At 33.2% G+C, this 23,747-nt stretch overlaps 1 protein-coding gene across 3 annotated transcripts in view; it reads right to left on the bottom strand.

Moving 5' to 3' along the window:
- The window catches only part of LOC130446519 (nitric oxide synthase), a 174,393-nt gene extending 150,879 nt beyond the window's left edge, over positions 1–23,514 (bottom strand). Inside the window, exon 1 of one of the 3 annotated variants that reach the window (XM_056782833.1) lies at positions 23,271–23,514. In XM_056782833.1, coding sequence (XP_056638811.1) covers positions 23,271–23,305 — 35 coding nt within the window. In that variant the 5' untranslated portion in view covers positions 23,306–23,514. Of the gene's footprint in view, positions 1–13,787; positions 13,914–23,270 lie in introns of those variants that run through there. The other 2 variants (XM_056782831.1, XM_056782832.1) reach the window with 2 other exon arrangements.
- Positions 23,515–23,747: the final 233 nt, after the last annotated feature.

Genomic DNA, 23,747 nt, shown 5'->3' with positions numbered 1-23,747 from the left:
TTTGATCAACTAGTATTATTTATAAAGTTAATCTATACGGTATGTCTCTATTTTTCCCGAATATTTACAAAAGTGTTTTTATTTAATCCCCATATAGAGTTTAATACCAATAAAACATACATTATTTCGTATATATTTGAATGGAATATCCTAAAGCGATATAAATATCATTTAGTTCAGAAAATTCATCAAAATGAAAACAAACATATCCATTTAACTATTTTGACAGTTCAAAGGAAAAAACTCATATTATATAACACCAAATATTGACATTAACTCATGTTGAAATAATTTTTTGTAGCTTATCTTCTGATATTACACTGGGAAAATTGTAGAAGGGCTTTTCACCTTGAGATAATGATTTTTTATCACTATATAATGACATTGATGTAGTTTTTGTTCAAATATTCTTACGAATACCTCAGCTTTGATACTAAACTGAGTCAAAATTCTGTGAATACCACTCCAAATTTTCTCCTTCATCTTCACCGACAGGTAATACTTTAATAACTCTTAAAACACGAAGACACTGTTCCAACTAGGCGATGTTTTTTTTATATAATGATTATCATCTTTGTGCCTTGTAGATCAGAATTTCCCACCGTAGCGTTCAATTTTCGGTGGAAATTTCAAATTTAAAACACGATCTACAAGGACTTTTAATTCTTATTACTATTTCGCGCGTTAATTCTTCCATGAGATTTATTTAGTTGTACTTAACCAATAATTGTTATCGAGTAGTTATCGATGATTTACCTCGTGAATCTAAATTAATCTCCTATAAGATTGATAGTAGAAAGCCGTTCAACAAATTCCAAGGAACTGCTGGTTAACACAGTTATAGAACAACGTATCTCTAGGCCTTCCAGATTGTACAAAACGTAATGGTCCAAACGACAGTGTCAATATTAGATTTAATCTTGATCAAATATCTTGCACCTCGAACATTGATTTTATTCAAAAAATAATACAAAACTCATGAAATATAATTTCAAGAGAGATACTGTCTTTATTCACTCTTTATTTGTGGGTTAAATAAAAAAAAATAATAATAGGGTCGATCTTCACAATCTTAACTTTATTGTTTGAACTATTATCCGCCTTTTTGTCTGTATAGCAGCCTCTGTAATATCGCCTGGTTTTATAAGATAGTCCTTCTCTAAAATATTGACTGTATTGTCAATATTGTTCACACTGAATAATATTGAAAAGTTATAAGATGCCATGTGATTAAAAATGACCATAGAGCTTTTTATATTTTATAACAGCCTTTGGTTCCGCCGACAAAAGAAAGACATAATCCTTCAGTATTTTCTTTTCAAATTATCTCGCCGCGTTTCAATTTTCTCTGGGTTGAATATTTTGGGTTTCCTAGCCTATTTGATCATAGGATTCCTAAACTATGTGTTTTCATCATAATAATTTATTGGCTAGATCCAAGCTCGTATGATCATTATCAGTTATAGCTGTCCTTCCTTCGTATAATAGACCTTCTGCAAGGGATAGCTATTTTGGTTGAAACAGAGGCTCCTGTATATTAGACTTTTCCATAATGAATTGTCTCATTCCAGGTATATACCCCTCCACTACAAAATTTCTATATTTTTATTCCTATTAATGACTCTTGAGCGGTTTGTGTGTATCTGGATAATTTGGTATCATGAACGATCCAAAGCATCTGTATACTGGAGAACCCAGATGATCCATTAATCTCACAACTTTTAAAAAGTCTAGAATACGGGAAGGCTTCAATTGCCAGAGATCTTCGTCTTCTATTTCAAGCGTTCCCGCTTCCAGGTGTAGTGCTCTGGAGTTCCTTAGTATTTTACACTTCGAAAGAATGTGAATAGAGGTCCTCAAGTGTCCGTAGAGGTAATAACCGATGCTTATATAGAGCTATTAATTATTATTATTATTATTATGAATTAGTAAGCATTACTTTTAGTAATTGAAAACTTTTTTTTGTCGCGTGAAAGAGACCCTATTGATAAAATGAATACATTTAAAAAAATTGGGACCAAGGCCTTTTATTTCTGTAACGTTTTTATAAAAATTCAGTCTAATCAGTATAGGTTCTTATTATATGGGCACCGGGCTATTGGAAGTCTAAGTATAAAACAATTTCATGATCAAGGCCCCCAATAACTGAATACCCATAATTATTAAACTTTGAATTTTACAGGGCAAAAGCATTTTCTCTGAGTTTGCAATGGAAAACTGTCATTCATTGATATTTGATAATTACATTTCTGAAATCTTGTTATTTGTTGAATTAGATATTATTGATCAAAATGTACTCAAATTTTGAATACACTGACATGTTGTTAACCTTAGGTGAGTGTCCAGTACGGCTGTAACGCGTTATGCAGAAAAGTTTACAAATATTTAGAGCCGTTGAACAACGTTTTAAAATAACTGGGAAAGTTACAGCTAAAAAAATAATCATTAATAAAGAAAATATGATTTTATTTGATGATTTAATCGATCAACATCCAATAATTAGCTTAAGAAATGTGGAAAGACAAATAAACAAGTCTTCTTAGAGTATTTGAAGGATACTTAAAGAGCAACAGCTACATCCTTATCATCATAGACAACTCCAAGAGCTCTCGCCAGACGATCTACCGGTTAAAGTGGATTTTGGTCAAACATTACAAGAAAGGACAGCAAAATCCAAAATTTTTACAATGTATTCTTTTTGCTGACGAGGTCGCTTTTACGAGGCAAGGTATGTTTGAGTGTGTCATTGAAATCCACATGTCAAATGGGTATCGCTAATTACGCTAAACGAGCGAGGGTGTCTAGTTTTTATGCACGAAAAAGCCTAACCACACCTTGATAGAAGGTATCGTAATTGGTTGACTAACCATTTTACCAATCGATGGATTGGTAGAGGTGCAGAAGCTCTGATTCATTGTCTCCCCGGTGATGCTTACATAGTCGCATCTTAAAGAAAAATTTTATGCTTCAGAGGTAAATTCACCTCAAGAATTGAAAGATAGAATCCATCGTCATTTCAATGACTTCATAACTGACTTCCAGCCTTTTAGAAGATTAATGGATTCTTGAAAAAAAAAGGTGGACCTGTGTATTCGTGAAAACGGAAAACATTTTGAACACCTACTCTAATCGATTTCTATTTTATGTTATTATCTTTTTTTTTTGAATTTTCATCTTGTGATTTTTGGTTTGATTAATACATTTATCATTATTTTATATATATATATTATTTATATCGGTTATTAACGGACAGAATTGTCAAATCGGAAAGGTTTAATGTTCCACCATGATAAGGCAAAGCCTCACACATCTTTGGCAACTCGTGGCAAACTATTGGAGCTTGGCTGAGAAGTGATGCCACATCTCCCTTATAACCCTGATCTGGCACCATCTGATTAACATTTATTTCGAAGTTTTCAGAATTCTTTGAATGGTCAAACTTTCACAAATGTCGATGACCCTCAATCGCATCTGGTTCACTTTCTTGTTGATAAGGACCAGAAATTTTATGAGCGCGAAATCATGAAGCTGTAGGAAATATGACAAAAGGTCATTGAGCAACATGGAAAACATATAATTGATTCATAGATATGTCTTTTATCTATTTCTACGGTTTCACTATATTGAGATAATACTTTATCCAATCTGTCGTTTTGTTCAAGAAACAATTAGTTGATAATTTGTCAAATACTCCTAACCTTAATTATAATACCCATTAAATAGTGAGAGTAAGTTCACAAATCAATTTGACGTTTAATTCAGGATAAACTCAGAACAGGTTTAACTTTTCTGATCCTGTTACGGTAATTAATTACCTCAATTTCACTATGCAGTAAAGTAGACATATAACTGAAAGATTTATAACAAATTATCCAAATAAGTCCTTTTTACGTGGAATTAGTAAGTTTTAATTATTATACAGAGTGTCTTTTAATATTCGGCCTATTTTAATGTTATATTGAAAAACATGAGAAAATCAGAACTAAAATTTGAGAAAATTTCAGCGGCTTCTTCAATAATTTTCACTTAATTTTTTACAGTTAAATTTCCAATATTCAGTTGATTATTCGTTTATTTTTAGAATACGAACGCATGTATAAAAACCATATGCGAGTTCTAAATCTCTTAAAGGATAGTACCTACTCCGTGGCATACTAACAAAAATGCAAATATGATCATAAAGAAGCAAGACAAGATATACGTCGACTGGGAATTCACTGGAGAAAATATGGATGCGATTGAGCAATGTTATTAGATCCTCACTGCTGAAGAAACGACAAAATTTAGTGACCAAGACGTTGTGTACATCGAGAAAATGTTCGCTTCAAACAATTTTTTCAACATTATGTACAATTTTGAGATATTTATCAAAATTTTGGACTCCAATTACTTACGTTTAGCAGTTTAACATGAAATCTCACATTTTTCGTGTTATTTGAGCAGAGTTTTTTCGTCTAATTGTTTGCCATATTGATGGTAGAATAAAATTAATCAAAAAGTAGAGAGTCCAATGAATAAAAATTTCACGAATTTTTTTAAAAAAGCTGATATTTTGACGGAAGAATTTTCGATCGAAAATTATGTTGAAATAACGTAAAAAATAGATATTTCAAATCAAATAATTTACAGTGTTGTACAAATAGGGAATATAAAAACTTCAAATTGAAAAATAATGGATTCCGCTCTTCTATAATTTGACATTATAGATCGACCAAATGGCAGCGTCTGAAGGATTCTCTTTTTAAGTTTCCTTGGCAGGTACGGAAGCCTATATTTTTTACTCCTTCAAGGGCATTGCAGACAAAGATCTATAGTTTTATAAAACTAATTCCAAGGTCATGAAGAAAGTCGTTAATCAGTAAATCTTGAAATATCCTGAGTCTGCTAGCATAATCAGCAATTATTAAAACGGCGATTGCGAAGATAAATCAACTGGAGGTGTATGGAATAAAGCTGTGGAGAAATATGAGAAATTCAGAGCTATTATTACACTGGAACGGCTTTTGACAGGGTTCGGTATACGAAACTCTCGAATAAATCAAAATCATACGATCTCCAGTCCTGACTTATCGACTGGCTTAGTAACTTTCTCAAAGACCGATCCATCTAGGTTTCTATCTATCGACAAACGTCATAGAAGTTTGAAGTGAACGCTGATGTTCCCCAGGGGTGAAACTTGTCACCTACTTGCTTTCTCCTGTATATCAACGATCTACTCGACAAAAATGCAAATCCTATCCATACCTCTGCCTCAAAAGCCTCAATAAACTTGTCTAAGATCTAAATCTGTAGGCAGAAACTGGTCACTACCATCAATACTAATCTTTTGGAGTGGGATAGAGACACGTTCTGTCTGGTTATAAAAGATCACCATCACCGCATATTCGCTTATTGGGTGTTGAGATTGAAAGTAATATGTCCTTGCATAGTCACGTGACCGAATTAAATAAGGCAGCTCCATAAAAACTTGTTGCCCTCTAAAAAGCTATATATTTCGCAACAGGTTTTGATTCTTTACAAGGTCAAGATTCGTTTATATTTTGAGCTCGGCTTCCAAGCATACTTGATCCAGATCCAGATCAGAAGGACAGAGAACAAATGCCGGTGATTTGACTCTCTTTTACCGTTACTCTCATGTCAGATGTTCTTTTGAACTGTCCAACGTAATCCCAACAGTATTTTCAAAATCTACTCGACAAGTAGACGTGGTTCATTAACAGCTGTTTCGCCTGCAGACACGTAGAACGTCAATTTATCGAGACTCCTTAATTTGGAAAAGTGGGTATCTGCAATTATCTTCCAATGCACGTTTTTCCTGAACAATAACACATACAGAAGTTTAAGATCAATAGCTTCAGGCATCTCCAAAAGGCAGGCACCACTAGAACTATTCGAGTGTAATGCTTGCTTTTTACATAAAGAGTAAAACAAACAGTGAATGTGAAAATTAGAAAAATTGTGTAATAACATCGACTAATGTTGGTAATATTCCATACTGCACGAATTTTTCATAGACTTGTTCCAATTTTCGTACAGCGTTTTTATGACATACAATCTTCATTACATTTTCATTGTTTCCGTACATAACTGAATATATTTTGTCGGTGGAATTGTTCCCAGCATGTTTGTTGTTCAAATTAATCACGTGCTGAAGTAAAATGAGCATACTAATATTTTTAAGTGCCTCTAAAAATTAGCACTAATTTCTTCGAAATTTTTTCACTACACAAAATTCCCTCACGTCGCTTTTTTTAAAATCTGTTCACTACAAGATTATTTATCGTTTAGAAAAGTAAAACAAAAAGCTAATTTCAAAATAAAATATTCAAGTTTCTCCGTCATCATACTTATTTAAATTTTGTTTCAAATTTGGAACTAGCAGGAATTTAGTAGCATTTATGAATATCATTTAATATAAAATAACGTCAACAGAGATACTGTACCTTATAATGGAAAGGAAAAAAGATAAAGAAAGAAAATATACACGGAGATTAGAGTACAAGCAAATGATGATCACTGGAATAGAGAAAAACATATACTTGGATAAGAACATAATATATATAGTCTCTTAGACTCTCAGACTTCAGTAATGAGATACAAACAGGGCTGTTGTTGAAATTTTACATAATTGAAAAAGAAAAATCCAGAAATATTACCCAGATTCAATTTCTGGATAGGTATTTGTAGTAAGAAACGATTTTATTGATGAATCGTGACAGAAAATATGAATTTCGCGAATTCTTCACTACATACAAATCATTGAGTTCAGTCATTAGAGCTCGAGAAACCGTGCAGAGACAACTATTTATCAAAAAATCTACACGCTGCTTTGAACATAACCTCGAACATAGAAAAGATATTTATTTGCATCTTTTGCATATTTTACTGCAACGTGTCAAGTGTTTTTTTCAATAGGCTGAACAGATATAAGTGAAAATGTGGATAGCACCACAGAAAGCTCAATGCGTGTCATGGTTCATAGAGACAAACTTCCAAAGAGACCCATCCAGACCCTCCATCCGTGCAAGGTACACAAGCTTCATGAGCACCGGATCAGTATATAAAAGTAGAGCCGACAGATCGACCAAAATGTGTGGAATTTGCCGTAGACATGATATAACGTATTGAGCATAATGAAGAGTTCTTGAAAAAGATGTGTTTCAGTGATGAGGCCACGTTCTATATGTCTGGTACAATAAATCCCCACAACGTACGAATTTGGGGTTCTGAAACCCCACATACAGTAATCGAGCTTCAACGAGACAGCCCAAAGGTTAATGTGTGGTGTGGGATTATGCACAACAAAATCATTAGTCCATAGAAACCACAGTTGGACGATAGAAACCTTAGTTGTAAGAACTACAGCCAATTGTTTACTTTTAACAGAATGGTGCACCACCAGTAATTGGAGAACACCTCTACGAAACTTTTCCCAATCGATGGATTGAGCGGAATGGCCCAATTCCATGGCCACCAAGGTCTCCGGGCATAATACCTCTCGACTTCTTCTTGTGGAGTTATTTAAAGGATATTGTTTACCGGATACCGGTTAATGACGGTGATGACACAAGCTTTTAGTACAATCATTCACAGGCGACATGTTACAGCGTATCTGGCATTTAATTGATTACAGACTGGAAGTGCTTAGAGCCACCAATGGTGCGCAAGTTGAAGTGTACTAAAAAAAACTTTATGGAACAACCCCGTATTTGAAAAAAAATGAATTTTATTAGGTCCTGAAATCATAACCCTTTCCATCTACTAGTTATACTGAACACAACTAAGTTGAGTACAAGAATTGAGATGTGAAATGCTCAATAATTCCATGGGAGAAATGAAAAGGTGAGGGTTAAAAATATGTAGTGGGGGGTTCGAACATATAGCCTATGAGAATTTGGAGAGGTGGATGCGTAGAGGTTCCCAAACTGTGGGGAGCGCCACCAAAAACTTTGACTAAGTAATTTATTAAAACTACATTTACGTTAAAGAATTTTTGATTTATTCCGATCCTCCATTTTGAGACGAGTTAAATGCCGAAAATATCCGAGAATTTCCGAGGTCTACCATCTACCACCACGTCATGGTCACATTCCATTGACCAGCGACAACAGTATCCAGGTGTAGTGCTCTGCAGTTTCTAGTGTTTCACACTTCAAAAGAATGTGGATAGAGCAACAAAATCTGCACGACGCATTATATGCTAGGTCTGGCATCTTCAGGTGTTTCTTGAGGCGACAGTACCCGATAGAACTCCTATTGATATTCGTAGATTGTTCTTACTTAGGTTGATACATTCAGCAGAACTACTTTGGTTATAGTTTACCAGAAGGGTCTTCTCCTGTCTCAGCTCTTATAGGTTGTCTCAATAAGTGGTTTTGCTCCTATCTCCCTTCTTTTCTAGAGCTTTTTTCATTGTTCTGTAGCTGATACCGCAGAAGGGTTCGGGTCCCATCGCTCCGGTGTGTCCCGGAATCCATTGTAGGGTAATTTTATTTTTTTTGCCTAGCTCGTTTAATTTTTCTAGGCAATCCCAAACGATTTTATAATATTGGAACTTAGAGCTCTAGACATATTAGTCAGGATAGATTTGCAGTGGGTCCCGACAAATGGATTTTAAATAAATCGTGATATATATGCTCAAAGAATGTAAAAATTTGTTTATAATGATAATGTAATAGCTTATGAAACTTAGAAACGGAAAATCCTTTCCTCTTCATCATGCACAGAATCTTCCGTACAATTAGCTTTCTCATTACTCACTTTGCTAACCAGTTTAAACAATATGAGGATCCGAACTCTTTCCAAAAATAAACAATGTAAGGGAAAACATTTTAAACTTGATGGAATAATTTTGGTAATTGGAATGGATTCATCCAAATATTGTGCTACCTTTTTACGCTGTGATAAAATAATTTGCCGCATTTGCTGATCACACCTGCTACCTTAGTTTAAAAACATTATATTTTCTCACATTCATCTAAAACTGATTCGAAAAGCATGCTTCCAGTTGGCTGTTAATTTAAACTTCTTAACGTAATTAATTTTTTATAACATCGTGAACTTTTAATGCGTTTGTGTTACAAATGATTGCTTGATGATTTTCGTTTTAAATCTGCCATTAGAGGTAGATCTCAGTGACTAAAAAAACTACTACTATTCAATTTAACTGGGAAACTGAACATGCTGCTACAAAACTAAATGCGTTTTTTCATTATTCGTAAAGGATGTATGTTACTGGATGATATACGTTAGAATCGAGTCCAGACTTTTTTTTCCAAATTGTCATTATTCACTTAGAGAGCTACAGCATTCTTTCATACAAGACTATTGTTCAAAGGTGAATTTGAACAGTTAAATTTATATCGAAAGATTATGCTCGGTCTGTTACGAAGTTTTTTATAGGCAAAAAGCATAGTTCTTTATAAATTAAGAAAGCTCAATGATTATACCATACTTATTTTACTAAACTTAGTAATCTAGCTTTACGTAAAGCTTTTTGTGACTGTTCATTGACACGTGCATAAAAATTTTTGCGTATTCACTCTGTTTATACTGAACAAACTGTTCAAACTACCACTAGTTTAGGTCAATCTAGAGAGGAACTATCGCCAACTGAAGATCATCCGCCAATCCGATAGTCAAGCAAACTATAGTAGACTTACTAGTCTAGCAACCAGTATGGTTTGTTGACAATAACGCAGATGCTTCAAACGTGGTGAATGAAACGAAATGATGACAATTCAAGATTTAGAAATGAGAAAAGACTGGATTAAGTCTCTCAAATATTAAAGAATTCCAGTTCTGCGCTATGAAAAAAGAAATTTATGTCATCTACTTCTAGTATACTGATTTCAAATCTTCACGATATGATAGCAATAACTCTCGTGTAAACTGAACCACTGGAACTAATTCTACTAGGTAAAGGAAAAGATATAATAACAAACGACGAAGATATCATTGAAAAATTGAGACAATAGATAGACTACAGGACAAATAGGATTAACAGAAACAACATAACATGAAATAAGTTCTAAAGAAATACAACAGGTAGTAGAGAAACTGCAACTTAGAAAATTGTCAGGAATAGACAAAATAAAGGACAGACATGATAAAATGAAGAAGGAGAAAGGCTTCAGAATTAATTAAGTTGTTTAGAATCCAAATGTTGGGCCACACTGCAAATCTGTCGTGCCTAAAAAGTGTGATTAAGAAGTCGAAACGTCAAATTTTCATCTGTCTTCAAAAATTTATTAAAAAAATTAATTTTAAATCAGAAGAGACCTAAAATCAAGAGCATTTAGAAGCATAAATATATCAAAAGGTCTAAGAAATAAGAAATGATGTTGATGTTGAGAAATAGAATAAATAGAGAAAATTAAACAGTACAAAGTATCGGAGTTGACATGGTAATAACGTCGGAAGGTCAGAAAACCTTCAAGTCAAATTTAAAAATGTACAATGACGGTCTATGATAACGAATAAGAAAATAAATGGAAATAAAACAAAATTAGATGATAATAAGCCGAGAGAAGAAGACACAAAAGATAAAATTAGAAGAATCGAATATGGAGCAGGTCAAAGCTTTATATTCCTTAGCATGGCGCTGACAAAAGACGGAAGATAAACGAGAGAACTGAAACATCTGGCCAAAAAGGTCATACCAAAACAAATAAAAATAGAAATATATAAAAAAGTAGCCTCAGTAGATGAACGGATCAGTGACATAGACACTTACTCAGGAAAATAGTTTGGGTCAATTTAAAACAAAATCGAAGGAGGGCAATTAAGATGGTTTGGCTCTGTTATGAGAATGGGAGAAGAACTATTAATACGGAATATATTAAAACACGAACGAAACAAAAAAAAATAAAAAGACCGATGAGGAGCTAGGCAGAGAAAATTAAGACAATCGAGGAATCAGGTGGCAGGAAATAAAACAAAAGACACAGGAGAGAAAAGCAAGGAAACTGCCGTGGGAAAGGGACCCACGTAATTACTCAGCATGTATTACATTTGAAAAAGAGAAAGTCTTCATGATTAATTAAATATTTTTGATTTTTGATGTTTTCTTGTCCAATTTTTTACAGAGCTCATATGTTTCGAAATGTGAAAACGTTATTTTAATAAGTGGTATTTCTGATTTTAAAATCTACCCTATGAAAGAAATAAATGAGGATTCAGCTTAGTATGATAACGTAGTTTACAAACACCAGCTGTAGGCCACTATGTGAAAATGACGATATTCTTCATTTAAAAAAAAAAGTCTAACATAAAAGAAAATATTATTTCTCCCTATTTTTAAAACGCGCTATAAAATATTGAATGTAGAAGGCGAGAATATTGGAAGAATATATTTTGTTTTTGTAGAGTGTGAAATATTTCGTCAATGGAATACGGATCATACATTTGCAACAAAGAAAAGTTTGCATTTCCTTTGGTGTACTCTAATCTCTTAGGTCGAAAAAATCGATTTTTTCTCAAAAACACACCTACAACATGTATACCAAACGATTATACCAAATTCGAAGCGCCGAAGACGAGCGCCGCACATAGGGAAAAATGGAAATCATTTGTGCCAAAATCGTAAATCTCAGGAACGGCTTGACTTAGGAATTTGAAATTTTTACAGTAGATAGCTTATGTAATTAGAGTTTTTCGGCTCTATTTTTTTAGGTACATTAGGTACACCACATTGTGTTTTATACAAAAATATATAGTAATTATAAAGTTTTCCGTGATATATATCTTAAAAATTATATTAAAAATAATATGATAGACGTTTTCTGTGTACTTTTTCCGCTATCATTTTTATCATAGAATGTACCTAAAAACAATAGAGCCGAAAAACCATATGCAAATGTACTTTTTTACATTTAGCGCTTTTTAGGTATGTTCTATGGCAAAACTGATAGCGCCATCAGGTTCCGCGGCAAAAAATACATCGATATCATGTCTCAACGTAGAATTGAATGTACCACTCCAAACACCTCAAAACATTGAAAAAGCTGTCAAGAATCTAATAAAAGGTACGCAATACCTAATAGGAGAAACAATTACAGCAGCAGGAATCTTGGAAAAAAATGACAAAAACACAAAATTACAACAAAGCTACAACTGAATTTAAAAAGTTGTTACATACCATCAGAAACCAAAACATACAGAATTTTCTTGAAGAATTGATAAAATCAACACGAAAAGTGAAACGTTCCATGAAAGGGTAAACGTCTTAGCCAAATACTAAATCAACGCATTTAAACCTACGAATTGATAACATAGTAAAACCGATAAGCGGAAAATTGAGTGCTAATTGAATGCTAATCAAGTGCAATATTACAAAATTTTCTGCTTTGCAAGTTTTAAAAACTTCGACTTTCATTTTAAACTTAGCAGAGCAATGCTTATAAGTGTGCAAAATCAAAAGGTAATGAAAATATAATGGTTCCTTAATAAAATGTTCCCAGTTTAAGTCGAGAAGTGTTTAAACGCCAACCAAGGAGCCTAGATGTCCAGCTAGCTTCCTAAATTCAATTTATTGCCATTATTTTTTGTGAAGATACGTCAGGAAGCGTTAAAACACCAACCCAAGATACCAAAGGCATCGAAAGCTTCTTAAATCCAATTTATTACCATTATCTTCTACGCGGATACTTCGATACGTCAAGAAGTGTTGAAACACCAACCCACCATCTTGGAGGTGTTGGAATCTTTCCAAATTCAATTTATCACAATTATTTTGTATGAAGTTAAGTCAAAAGGTGTTTAAAAACCCACCCAAGAACCTAGAAGCCCAGGGAGCTTCCCAAATTCAATTTATTACTATTACCTTCTATAGGGATACGTCAAGAAGTGTTTATGCAGCAATCCAAGATTAGATAATAGAGAATACAGATTTCCAAGTTTCTAGCTTCACTAAAATTTTGTGAAAACTCAATTTTAGACACCACCTTTTAAAGGGGTGGGCTAAGGAAATTTTGTTATAGGAAATACTCATCTTAATTCCATACGAGCAATCACCACCTCAATTTTGTCATATGTATTTAGGAACACCCTATATAACTTGCGAAAGAAAGTAGAGTTTGGAAAAAATACATTTACTTCAAAGAAGATATATCCTAAACAAGATGTGGTAGTATAAATCTTGACCTGGCATAAAAATATATGGAATGAAAAGGAAAAATTACCGTGATTGCAGAAAAATTTCACTCCTCATCATAATATTCAAATAGTTATGTAGAACCTTTCCGGCTGAAAATATGTATAAAATTCATACAAATTATCTGAGTTGGCGGTAAAATATTACGGCGATTTAATAATATAAAATTGTAAACCTTTCATTTTCATCAAAAATTTTCAATCGCGATCACACATCTTATATTGTTAAAGACCAAAAGTTAATCTCTCCAAAACCAGTTCATTTATTTAAAAAATAGATATAAGAATATGGAAAAGAACGTTTCCAAAAAATATATCATTAGCCCAAAAAAACTTAGGCGTAAGAAACATATTTCGCCATTGAGAAATATTAAATAATAGTTTAAAATTAACATGATTGTATTAATTATGAAAAGTAAACAAATCTACTTCACTCGAATTATTTACACTGTATAAGATTTTTTTGACTGAATATAAGATTTTAAACTGTTACTTATTTACTTATTGTCACTCAGAAAGACTTAAAATAATAGTGAACGAAATCTCATTAACAAACAGATAAATATAATAATGTAACGGTATACAATCATGAAACTCATCTAATTCATATTCTAAAAATATTTTGAAACACTTACCAAATAAAAAACAATAACTTTTTTCGATGAATTATAATCCATTAACATAAACACAAATATTCTACCGTTTCATCATAGTCAAAAAAACTAAACACAAATATCCAAAAAAAGCTTCTGTATTTTACGATAGCGACGCGACTAATAATTTACTGATTTTGTTTTAACTGATTTTCGAATCATATGCGATCATAAATGAAGTAGAGAGGGGAATACGAACACAACGTTTATTAGATGAAAAATAAAATTTTATGTTTCACGCATAATTTCTTATTAATTTTCGATCTAATACTTTGAATAACAAGAAAATGCGTAACCTAATCCATAATTTGAATCAATTTTATTACTTACTACGTAAACAAAAATGATATCATTGATGGAATAAACTAAATATTCGAACATATAAATTTTTTATTTATTCATAAAAAAATCCCATCGACTATATAAGGTTATTAGCGATGGAACAGTAGGTATTTACATAGTCCATTAAATTGTTAGAATTTTAGTACCCTTACCTTGCGTTTTTCTGAGGACGCAATTTTATTTTACCGAGTGTGGGGGGGGGGGTCAAGGACAGCAAAACCTCAATTTGTGGGGTTCCACCCTTTGTCCCCCGGCTACCATCTTAAATAAACGGGTGGAAAGCTATTTTTGACGATATCGCGCGAACTATTATCCCTACAAAAAATTTGTTTTAAATCGCTTTGCCTAGAATTTTGTCTATGACACTTTTTGCCATTAACCGCGAATTTAAATAATTATGAGCAAAAAAGTGCAAACATTTTATCAAAAGTTTATTTTTTCGCTCAATAACTTTGTATTTTTTTGATTTTTCAATAAAATAAAACCATAACAATCTTTTAGATAGTTCTTTGAGGATTAATTTTATATGTGGATTTTTGGAATTGTGCCAAAAACAGAATATTTGTTATCTATCATTTCAATTCTTCTTTTCTTCACAGATTTTTCTGAACATTTATATATAATATATTATTTTTATTCGACTGTGATTTCAATCCTTATTATTTATAAGAATCCTATAATAGTGATAATCTTGAGTTGATAAGAAAAGTATTTTCTTTCTATCACTACCCTCGAATCCTTTTTTCTTGATTTAAATGTTTCTTTAGGTTGCATTTGCATCACATGAACTTTAATCCCTTGGATTACACAGTATGGCCCTATCTTGAAGAAAAAGTTTATGCTACTGTGGTAGTACATTCACATCAAAATTGAAAGACAGAATCACTTTAATGACCTTAGTGAAATTTAGGTTAATAAGTCTAAGATCGAAAAAATTATATTCAATACTAAACTGACAAGCAAAAAATTGATGTCTCTCCAGAATTTACGAATAATTATAGCGTCAATATTGATAAGGAATAGTAGACGTTAAATAAAATTTTTTCCGAGATTATCTGCCATTCGATGTATTTGAGTACGACTTTGATCAAAAATGTGCCTTTGAGTTAATTGAACATTCACTTTTCCCTTGCCTGTTTTCCAGTTTACTGTTGATTCTTTATATAAAACCTAGCGATTGCTAAATGTAGTTATTTAACAGGCCCATAATGCCTTTAGATCCGATTATTATGGCAAGATTTTTGAGCTGTTACGAGATGGTTGAGGGCAACGTGAAACTGCAAGAATTGTTGGTGCTAGTCTTTGTGGTGAGCAAATGGTGAACCAACGCCTTCTGCAGACTGGCCTGATCACTAGAAGACCAGGGTCTGGGCGAAGTTACTACTCAACGAGATGACCTTTTTTTGGTGTCCACAAGTTTGCGGAATAGGAAAGCTACGGTGGATTCACTGCAAAATCAGTTGAAAGAAGTGAGAAATGTCAACGTTAATGAATGGATCATTAGACGAAGACTTCATGCTGCTGGACTGTCATGCAGAAGAATGGCTACAGGTGCCCCGTTGCAACGCCAGCATCGGACTGCAAGATTGACAGAGATTACGTTCGTTGGAATGATGATAACTGGAGTTGGGTATTGTTTTCAGATGAGTCGCGTTTTTGTCTCACTGGGTCAGATGGACGTAGACGAGTGTGAACAAGACATGAAATAAGTTAAGCTGAAGTTTGCATTGACGAGCGTCTCCCATTTGGCGATGGGTCAGTTATGGTTTGGGCGGGAATCACTGTATAAGCTCGTACAGAGTTGTTCTTCATAGAAAATGGCTCCTTAACCTCTTACAGGTACATTACGGAGTTGCTAGAAGACTATGTGATGCCTTTTATGGTGACTATGGGGAACGTGGCATTTTTATGCAAGATAATGCGAGACCACTACAGCCAAAATTGTCAGGGAGTATCTGGATGAGGTAGAAATTAGGCGATTTGACTGGCCAGCCTACAGCCCAGACATGAATCCCATAGAACATGCCTGGGACGAGCTGGGACGACTGATCTGCAGACACACATCAGCACCAAGAACTGCCCAGGAGCTGAGAAGATTGCTCTTGCAGGAATGGGATAACATCGACCAGAATATGATCCGCAACTTAATTCAAAGTATGCCGCGCCGACTTCAACCAGTCATCAATGCAAGAGGAGGGAGTACATGTTATTATTGTGAAGTTTCTTTATTTTGTTCGTTCCATATCTTCCCTTACAACAAAATGTTGAATTGTGCTCGAAATATTAATTTAATTAATTAAATCCAAGAAAAAAATGCATTTTTCCTTAGTATAGTGTATCACATTCAGGTTACAAAAGCACATGCAATAATGTACAGTTTGCGAATACTATATGCAAACGTAAAATTTCAAAGAACATGGAAATTTTAAGGTGACTTGAATTTTTTACTCGCCAGTGTATTTGGTACGAACCGTGATACTTCGCAGCTATATGCGTGTCTTATAAAGGGTTTAAGTGAGTGTTTGACACAAAAGTTGATACAGATTGACATAATTAACAATTTCTCACACAGGAGGTAGCATTTAGAACCAATAGATTGACACGATAATTGATATTCATTCTGAGACAAATATAAAAAAACAACAGATACAAGAAATGGGATTTTTTATGTTGCAGCAGTTGATTTGGAGGAAGTTTTCGATAGTATGAACAGATAAAATGTATGAGACGTAATGAGGAATAGAAAAGTTATTGAACAATTGATAAACATAGTTTAGAATAGATGTGAGTAAATAGAGAATGTGTACGACGTCAAGTAGTTTTGTTATTGTTTCCTCTATTCATGTACAAAATAACTAAAGAATTGAACAAGGAAGAAAAGATAAAACACATAGGATGCAACAGATTGAGATTAATCTATATAAACGAAAGATTGAAAATGAGCAATACGAATTGCAGATAAACATACATGCGACAGAAATAATGAAAACATCAAACAAATCATAAAAAATAACAGTGCAAATAGAAGAACTGGGAAAGAAGGCTAAAGTATCTAGGGACAATCGTAAGACCAAATGGAAACATTGACGAAGAGGAAGCTAATAGGATAAATAAGACAATATCTGCTTATCTAGCACTGTACAGGGAGATAACGGAACGTAAAATAACGAGAATTTATTAATCAGTGCTACTGTGAATGCTGATTCAAGGTTGCGAATTCTGGGTGCTAACTAACAAATTGGAGCAAAAAATAACAACAAGTGAAATGAAGATTATCGCGGTAAAGAGACTTAATTCAATAAGGAATGACAAGATTTGACGCTAATTAATCGTATTGGGGTGCAGTGCATTAAAATGATATGGGAAACAAACCGAAACAAATAAAAAGAAGAGAAAAGGCAGACCTAGAACGAAATGGAATGGAGAAATAGAAAAAATCCTGTAAAATGGAGGACTGAGCTGGAGACGGGCTAAACAGGAAGCAAAAAATTGGATGGAGAAGGAGTATCACTTATTTATCTATGATTGGGTTCTACACAATCAATTCAATCTTAAATAAAATTCTGAAACTATAAGCCAAGGGAATGAACAAGAAAATTGAATTTTTTTATCTTAATTCTATGAGAGTATCTTTATATGTTTATATAAATCTTCTCTGTTTGTAATTAAACTTATTCTAAACGGCTGGACCGATTTTGATGCGATTTTTGGTGTGTATTCAAGGAGAATCGAGAATTCGATCAACTAGATAACGTTTTATCAACTATTTCTAAATTGTTGTTGATGTGAGAACGTTTTCCATAGAATTCCGACAGACGGCGCTGCAGTCATGTCAGATATTCAAAAGTGAATTTGATTTTCAGTTGCACCTGGTCGGATACTAAGTTAGCATAAGTATAGTCCAAACTATGGAGACTATAGACTTCATTCATACTGCTATGCTACTCTTTACGATACATATCTGAATGAAGATTCATAAAGGACAGTTCGGCTGAACCCATTTGTTACTTTTTGGTACATCCATTACTTTCCATTACTTCTTTTTTCAAATACAAAGGTGAATCGTCCGGAATCACTAAATCCGCCACCAGAACCTTTGAAAACGCTATTAGCTGGAAACACAACTCAATCAAAGTTGTTTTTGCGTAAAATCCGTAAATTTAATTCTTACTTCTACGTTGCGTGCTCGAGAGTGGGAAAACCATTTATTTGTTTATACCTCTCAAGGATTAACCAAAAATATTGTACATCCAATGGCATTACGATATTTTCAGTATTAATAATTTACTCAAAGAATAAACACTCGTTATAGAATAATTCAAGATCCAACCTTTTCACCTTCAATTAACACAACTCCAAGTTTTTTTCAACACAGCTTCTACATTCGACATCTCTGAAAGCATACTAATACACATACTCACACGCTATCGATTGGTTCAATTGTGTTAAATTTATATGAATAACGTTAGGTAGATAATGTAATAAGTTCCTGATAGAAATTTTCATCAAAACGGTCTAATTGTTACAGCTAATTTCCAAAAGTTTACATTTAAGACGTGGGACAGAACAACGTCTGTCGGGTCCGCTAGTTGTATATAAAAGTTGTGTGCTGGAAATGCGAATAGAAAACGAAGCCCTGTATTAGAAAAAAGTGAAAAATATATCGAATCCATGTGTACTACATCGGTAAATAAAAAAAATAACAGGTGGTAGATATCTGTGAGAGAGAAACAAATGTTCATGTCGGAATATGAGTAACTACGTAAGAAAGTTGTGAAAAAACCAATTCGCTAGAGACATATCAAGCATGAATTACGAATTTTGTCCAAGAAATGAAATATTAACATTGAAAACAAACAATAGAATGGATGAATATGGTTTTTGAATATATAGAGAGGGGGACAAAAAAATAATCCAACCCCATATTTAGCAGTTTTCAGTAGATTCTGAAACACTATATAAAATTTTAGTATTCCACGTCTTCAACCTGTTCTAAAAGAGAATAAGATTAGGTGTTACGTTATTGAAAATATTCATTCTCTCTCTCTTTCGAGACACTTTATCTATACTGCGCATGCTTGAAAAATCGTTGTCATTCTGTTTTCCTTAGTCTGAACAACTTGCACTTATAGAAACTGTCCATATAGAAGTATTATATGTATGTGTGTTCAGTTGTGTTTTTAGTTTGATTGGAAATTGTTTAAAGTTAGATCATTTGATTTTGAAAAACCCTAATATGGGATTTGTTTCTAGACAGAAGAGAGATTTATATTGTCTGTTCGCAAAACAAAATGGGTAGTGTAGTAGACGTTTTCTTATAAGAATGAAATAAGATAGAAGGTTAGATTTGTCTGAAATTGCCACCGAGATCCTTCATTAGATTGTCTCCGTATTCTGTCCACTGTTGCCCATCCAATAAAGAGTAATTCACTACTGAAAGTATTAAAATCTATTAGCAGTCTTTCGTTTATAGTGTTGGTTGGGCTAATGACAACGGTTTAGCCACAGAGTTGGGCAACTCTTCTCTGGCAAGCTTTTCAGTGCCTTTTTGAAGCTTCCTCCAGCCAAACCAAGCATTTATTTTGGGTAAATATTAATTTCAATGACAAAAACGAGAAGAGAAAGCATTTTATTTGCTAGTTATGCATTTTTTCCTAAAACAAACTACTTTTTCTATAATTCCAAGTGTCTTGCTGAAACTAAAAATGAATTAATACAAATTTTGTAAAAACAATATGATAATTAATTGTAATCGACTTAGAACTAACTGGATTCAAGACTGTCGCACAACGTTAAAAAGAAAGATGTTAAAAAATGGTGTGCATACAATTATTGTAAAGTCATTTTTCGGAATTACGTCGAAACTTTCGAAACTAACCTAACCTAACCTAACCATTCGTGGTCTTAGCTCTTTCAACAAGTTTATTCGTTTCCATCATTTAGTTTTGTAATGATGTCACAAAAATATATTTAAATTCCAGTTTATTGCCAATAAAATCATCTACAAAGTTATTGCTTCACAGCTCTATTGTAATGAAGATAATGTTGATTATAGCTTTTGAGGAAAACTGATTTTTTGCTGTCCCCGTTAATCATATCGATTATTAGTACGCAAAAATAATTCAGCAAAGTTTTTTATACTTGTGAAAAAATACAAATTGACCCAAACCTGATATTTCTGCAGCAATAATATTATCTTTATAAACCATTTTTTTAATAGCAACTATGTTTAACGAAATTTCTCAAAAACTCTGATACGTATGACCCATATAGGCACGTCAACCTGGTCAGCCGAGCATTGGCCGTGACTGTAGTTTCCCAGCATTGGCTCAAGATCGGCGAGCCTAAATTCAGCCACACAATGGAAGCCTAGACTTGGACCAAAATTGGTGAGCCTAAGTTCGGCCATACAATAGGAACCAAGACTTCGGCCAGACCTGGGTAACTCAGCCTTTGCCATGCCTGTGATTTCCTAGCCTTGGCCCAAGAGTGGCGACCCTAAGTTCAGCCACAGAATGGGAGTCAATCTCCCTGATGTTAAGCACCACCAATCGCATGGTTAGATATCTAAGTTATTAATTGCTTTTTCCTGAATTTGTACTATAATCCGTTCCTGAGATATGTTGGACCGCCTTTCTTAATTGCCCACTAGGCACACTACGTGTTTTGGCATATGCAAATATATTGAAATGGATTGTTGATTGGAAATAAAAATGTGATACACCGAAGAGATTTTGGGAATTAGGAAAAAATAATTATATAAACCGTTTTAGAGGAATGAGTAAAATAAAAAATCGAGAGCAGATGAAAAGTTGAATATTGACGATAGGCTCCAAATGTTGGATTGATATCACATCAGGGTAAATGAAGACATTCCATTATCACACCGGGAGGAAGTGAGAGGGATTTTGTACATGGTGGTCTCGCTCTACGGGGAGATCAACTGTTGGGATAAGTAGTTTTCTTCCATTTTTTGTCAATTTCAGTCTTGAAATTTTGACAACGTAAAACTTAATATAAAATTTCGGTATTTATTATCGGTTTCTCATACTTTTAAGGGCTAGTTGTGGAAATATATCAATAACATGATGAATATATTGAATACCGTCTTGTTGTTCTAGTTTAGACCTACATTTAGTTGGAAGACTTTGAAATGAATTCCAATAAGTATTTGGCAACCGTGCGTCAATTATATTAGCGGGTGTATGATGTTTGGGTCTATCTAACAGTTTGCATATAACGTTATTCTATATTTTAAACAGATAATAGTACAGAAAAACGGAAAATTTCAAATTCGTTTCCTCCAATTTAATTCTAAATAAATTTGAATCTAGTTGCCATAGAAAATTGTTGTCAAATTTTAACTTAGTTATGACGTTTAAGTTGATTTTCAAAAAAGACATTCTGAATATGTTTAGAGAGCAGAAGATTGCACTTTATAAGTCCAATAAAAAAAAATATGTGAATGTGAACAAAGAAAACCAAGTTAAAACCATCCTAAAAGTGGGCAGCCCAAAGCATTGATTAAGTGTGCCATATCCGAAACAGGCCTTTCACCTCAGGGCACGTGAGCCGAAATATTATTTTGGCCATATCTAGTTTCTAGTGATTAAGCCAGAATACCCAGAAATTGGTAAGACGCTCACGACATACCATTTGTACCGAAAGAACATGATCCTCCCAAAAATTTGTCTAGTGTGTCAATCCAAAGCAAGCATTTCATGTCCTTGAATCGTTGGATGCACACATTTATACAGGTGTCTTCAAAAAAAAGTAATAACTCTTATTAGAGCAGTGGATTCGATGATGGAAAGTTGTATGATATTAAAAATAAAATATGATTTTAATATTCTTCAGGTTTTCTGTTTCAAAATTTTTTCTATGAATATTTATTTAAAAAAGATTAAACTGCATTAACCAACCTTAAAATATAATAAAACATATAGTCTATGAAAATTCAAGAATTTTTTAAACAGAGTTGAATACAAGAAAAAAAGAAATGGTTCACATACATAACAACGAGAAATCTATCAATAATGAAAATATCTAAAGATTTATAGTACTAGTTCATTAATTTCGATGCAACTACCAAAAATTTGATTGGTGGTTGCATTTCCAGATATAAAATCTAAAGAAAAATTCTCATACGTTATTTTTGACTGATTTTCATAGGAAACAGACCTAAAATTAGGAAAAATTATACAGATATATCTGAGAAGCTCTAAAATTTGTATGAAACACATAAAAGCTTCTCATCTTGTCATTGTAGAAAATGGACGCTTCTTGTTGAGTTGAGTTAACAATATATCGTTAAGTCAGCATTAAAATCGATCTAACAGGCATGAAAAATCATTTTTGTATCTGCTTCTTCATGAGCTGGACATGAAGAAGCATCCATGTTATAACCTAACCAAAAATAGTTTTGTTGCCCATGTATGATGCCATATAATCTTGTGCCCAATTGTGCCCCAAACGTAACCTTACCTAACCTGACCAAAAACTAATTAGTGCTTTCTTGAAATGACTCTATTTGTCTTACTTGATCAGGATCACCGTTTTGATGTGTTCTGTATCCCAAAACACGAGATAGGTCTTTCATTTCATTCATGTGTCACTATATATCTTTTCACAAATGATGATGATGAAGACATGATCGCATATAATTCTATGAACGACAATTGCAGTGAATCATAGAGAAATGAATGCAACTCAAGCCAAAAAAGAATGGAAATAATTGATTTAATCGTTATTTCTAATCAATTCATTGAAATGAAAGTCAATTTATCAAAAAAATATGCTAAAATAGATTATTCATTGATTAATTCATTCATACCAACATTTCCTTCATTATTAAACTTGATGTTATCAATACATTCAAATCAAGCATACTACCAAATAAATTAAGAAACGTTATTTCCTCCTGGGGGGGAATTTATAAGTAATTATATTTAAAAATATCCCAATACTTAGTAAATATTGCTTAGATTAATACCTGTTATTAGAAATAAGCGAATAGTTGATTTTTCTAAGAAAATTTGTGACTCAAATTCCGGTGGTCAAAGACTGATGACTGTTGAATAATCAGATAAATTATTATAATTAGAACAATTTTTTGATACTTACTTTTGCACATAAAAAAGTTTTTGGAGCCATAACATTGTCAAATTACATCAAATACTAATTTTCTGAGTTCGTATCTAACTAAACCACTTTCTATTTGTGAAAATTAAGGATAGAAAATAATTTACCTTTCCACAATTTATTTTTAATTTCAAAAAAATCCTTTCGTCGACTACTAAAATCTTCGAAAACTTTTTCGCGCTCGACTTTTTATACGAGAAAACTTTCTGGCGACAGTGACTCTTTCATAGTCTAGGTTTCCCGCTCCGGTTCAACCAGAGTCTGTTTAACGCGCTTTCCACTCGCAAGAGAAAACTTTGTTCATATCCCTACCCCTATTTGGTCCCTTCCAGTCACAGCCCCCACTTTTCCATCCCTCAGCATCTTGGCGTTATCCCTACGGAGGGAAGAAGCACCTGTTGAAAATTATTATTTTGATAAACTCTGCACCAACTTTTTTTGTGATAATACTGACCAGAT

Source organism: Diorhabda sublineata, chromosome 7, assembly GCF_026230105.1.
Source record: "Diorhabda sublineata isolate icDioSubl1.1 chromosome 7, icDioSubl1.1, whole genome shotgun sequence".
In the NCBI taxonomy this organism is placed as follows: Eukaryota; Metazoa; Arthropoda; class Insecta; order Coleoptera; family Chrysomelidae; genus Diorhabda; species Diorhabda sublineata.
Note: the sequence above shows the minus strand (reverse complement) of the source record. Positions and strands in the feature narration are given on the sequence as shown.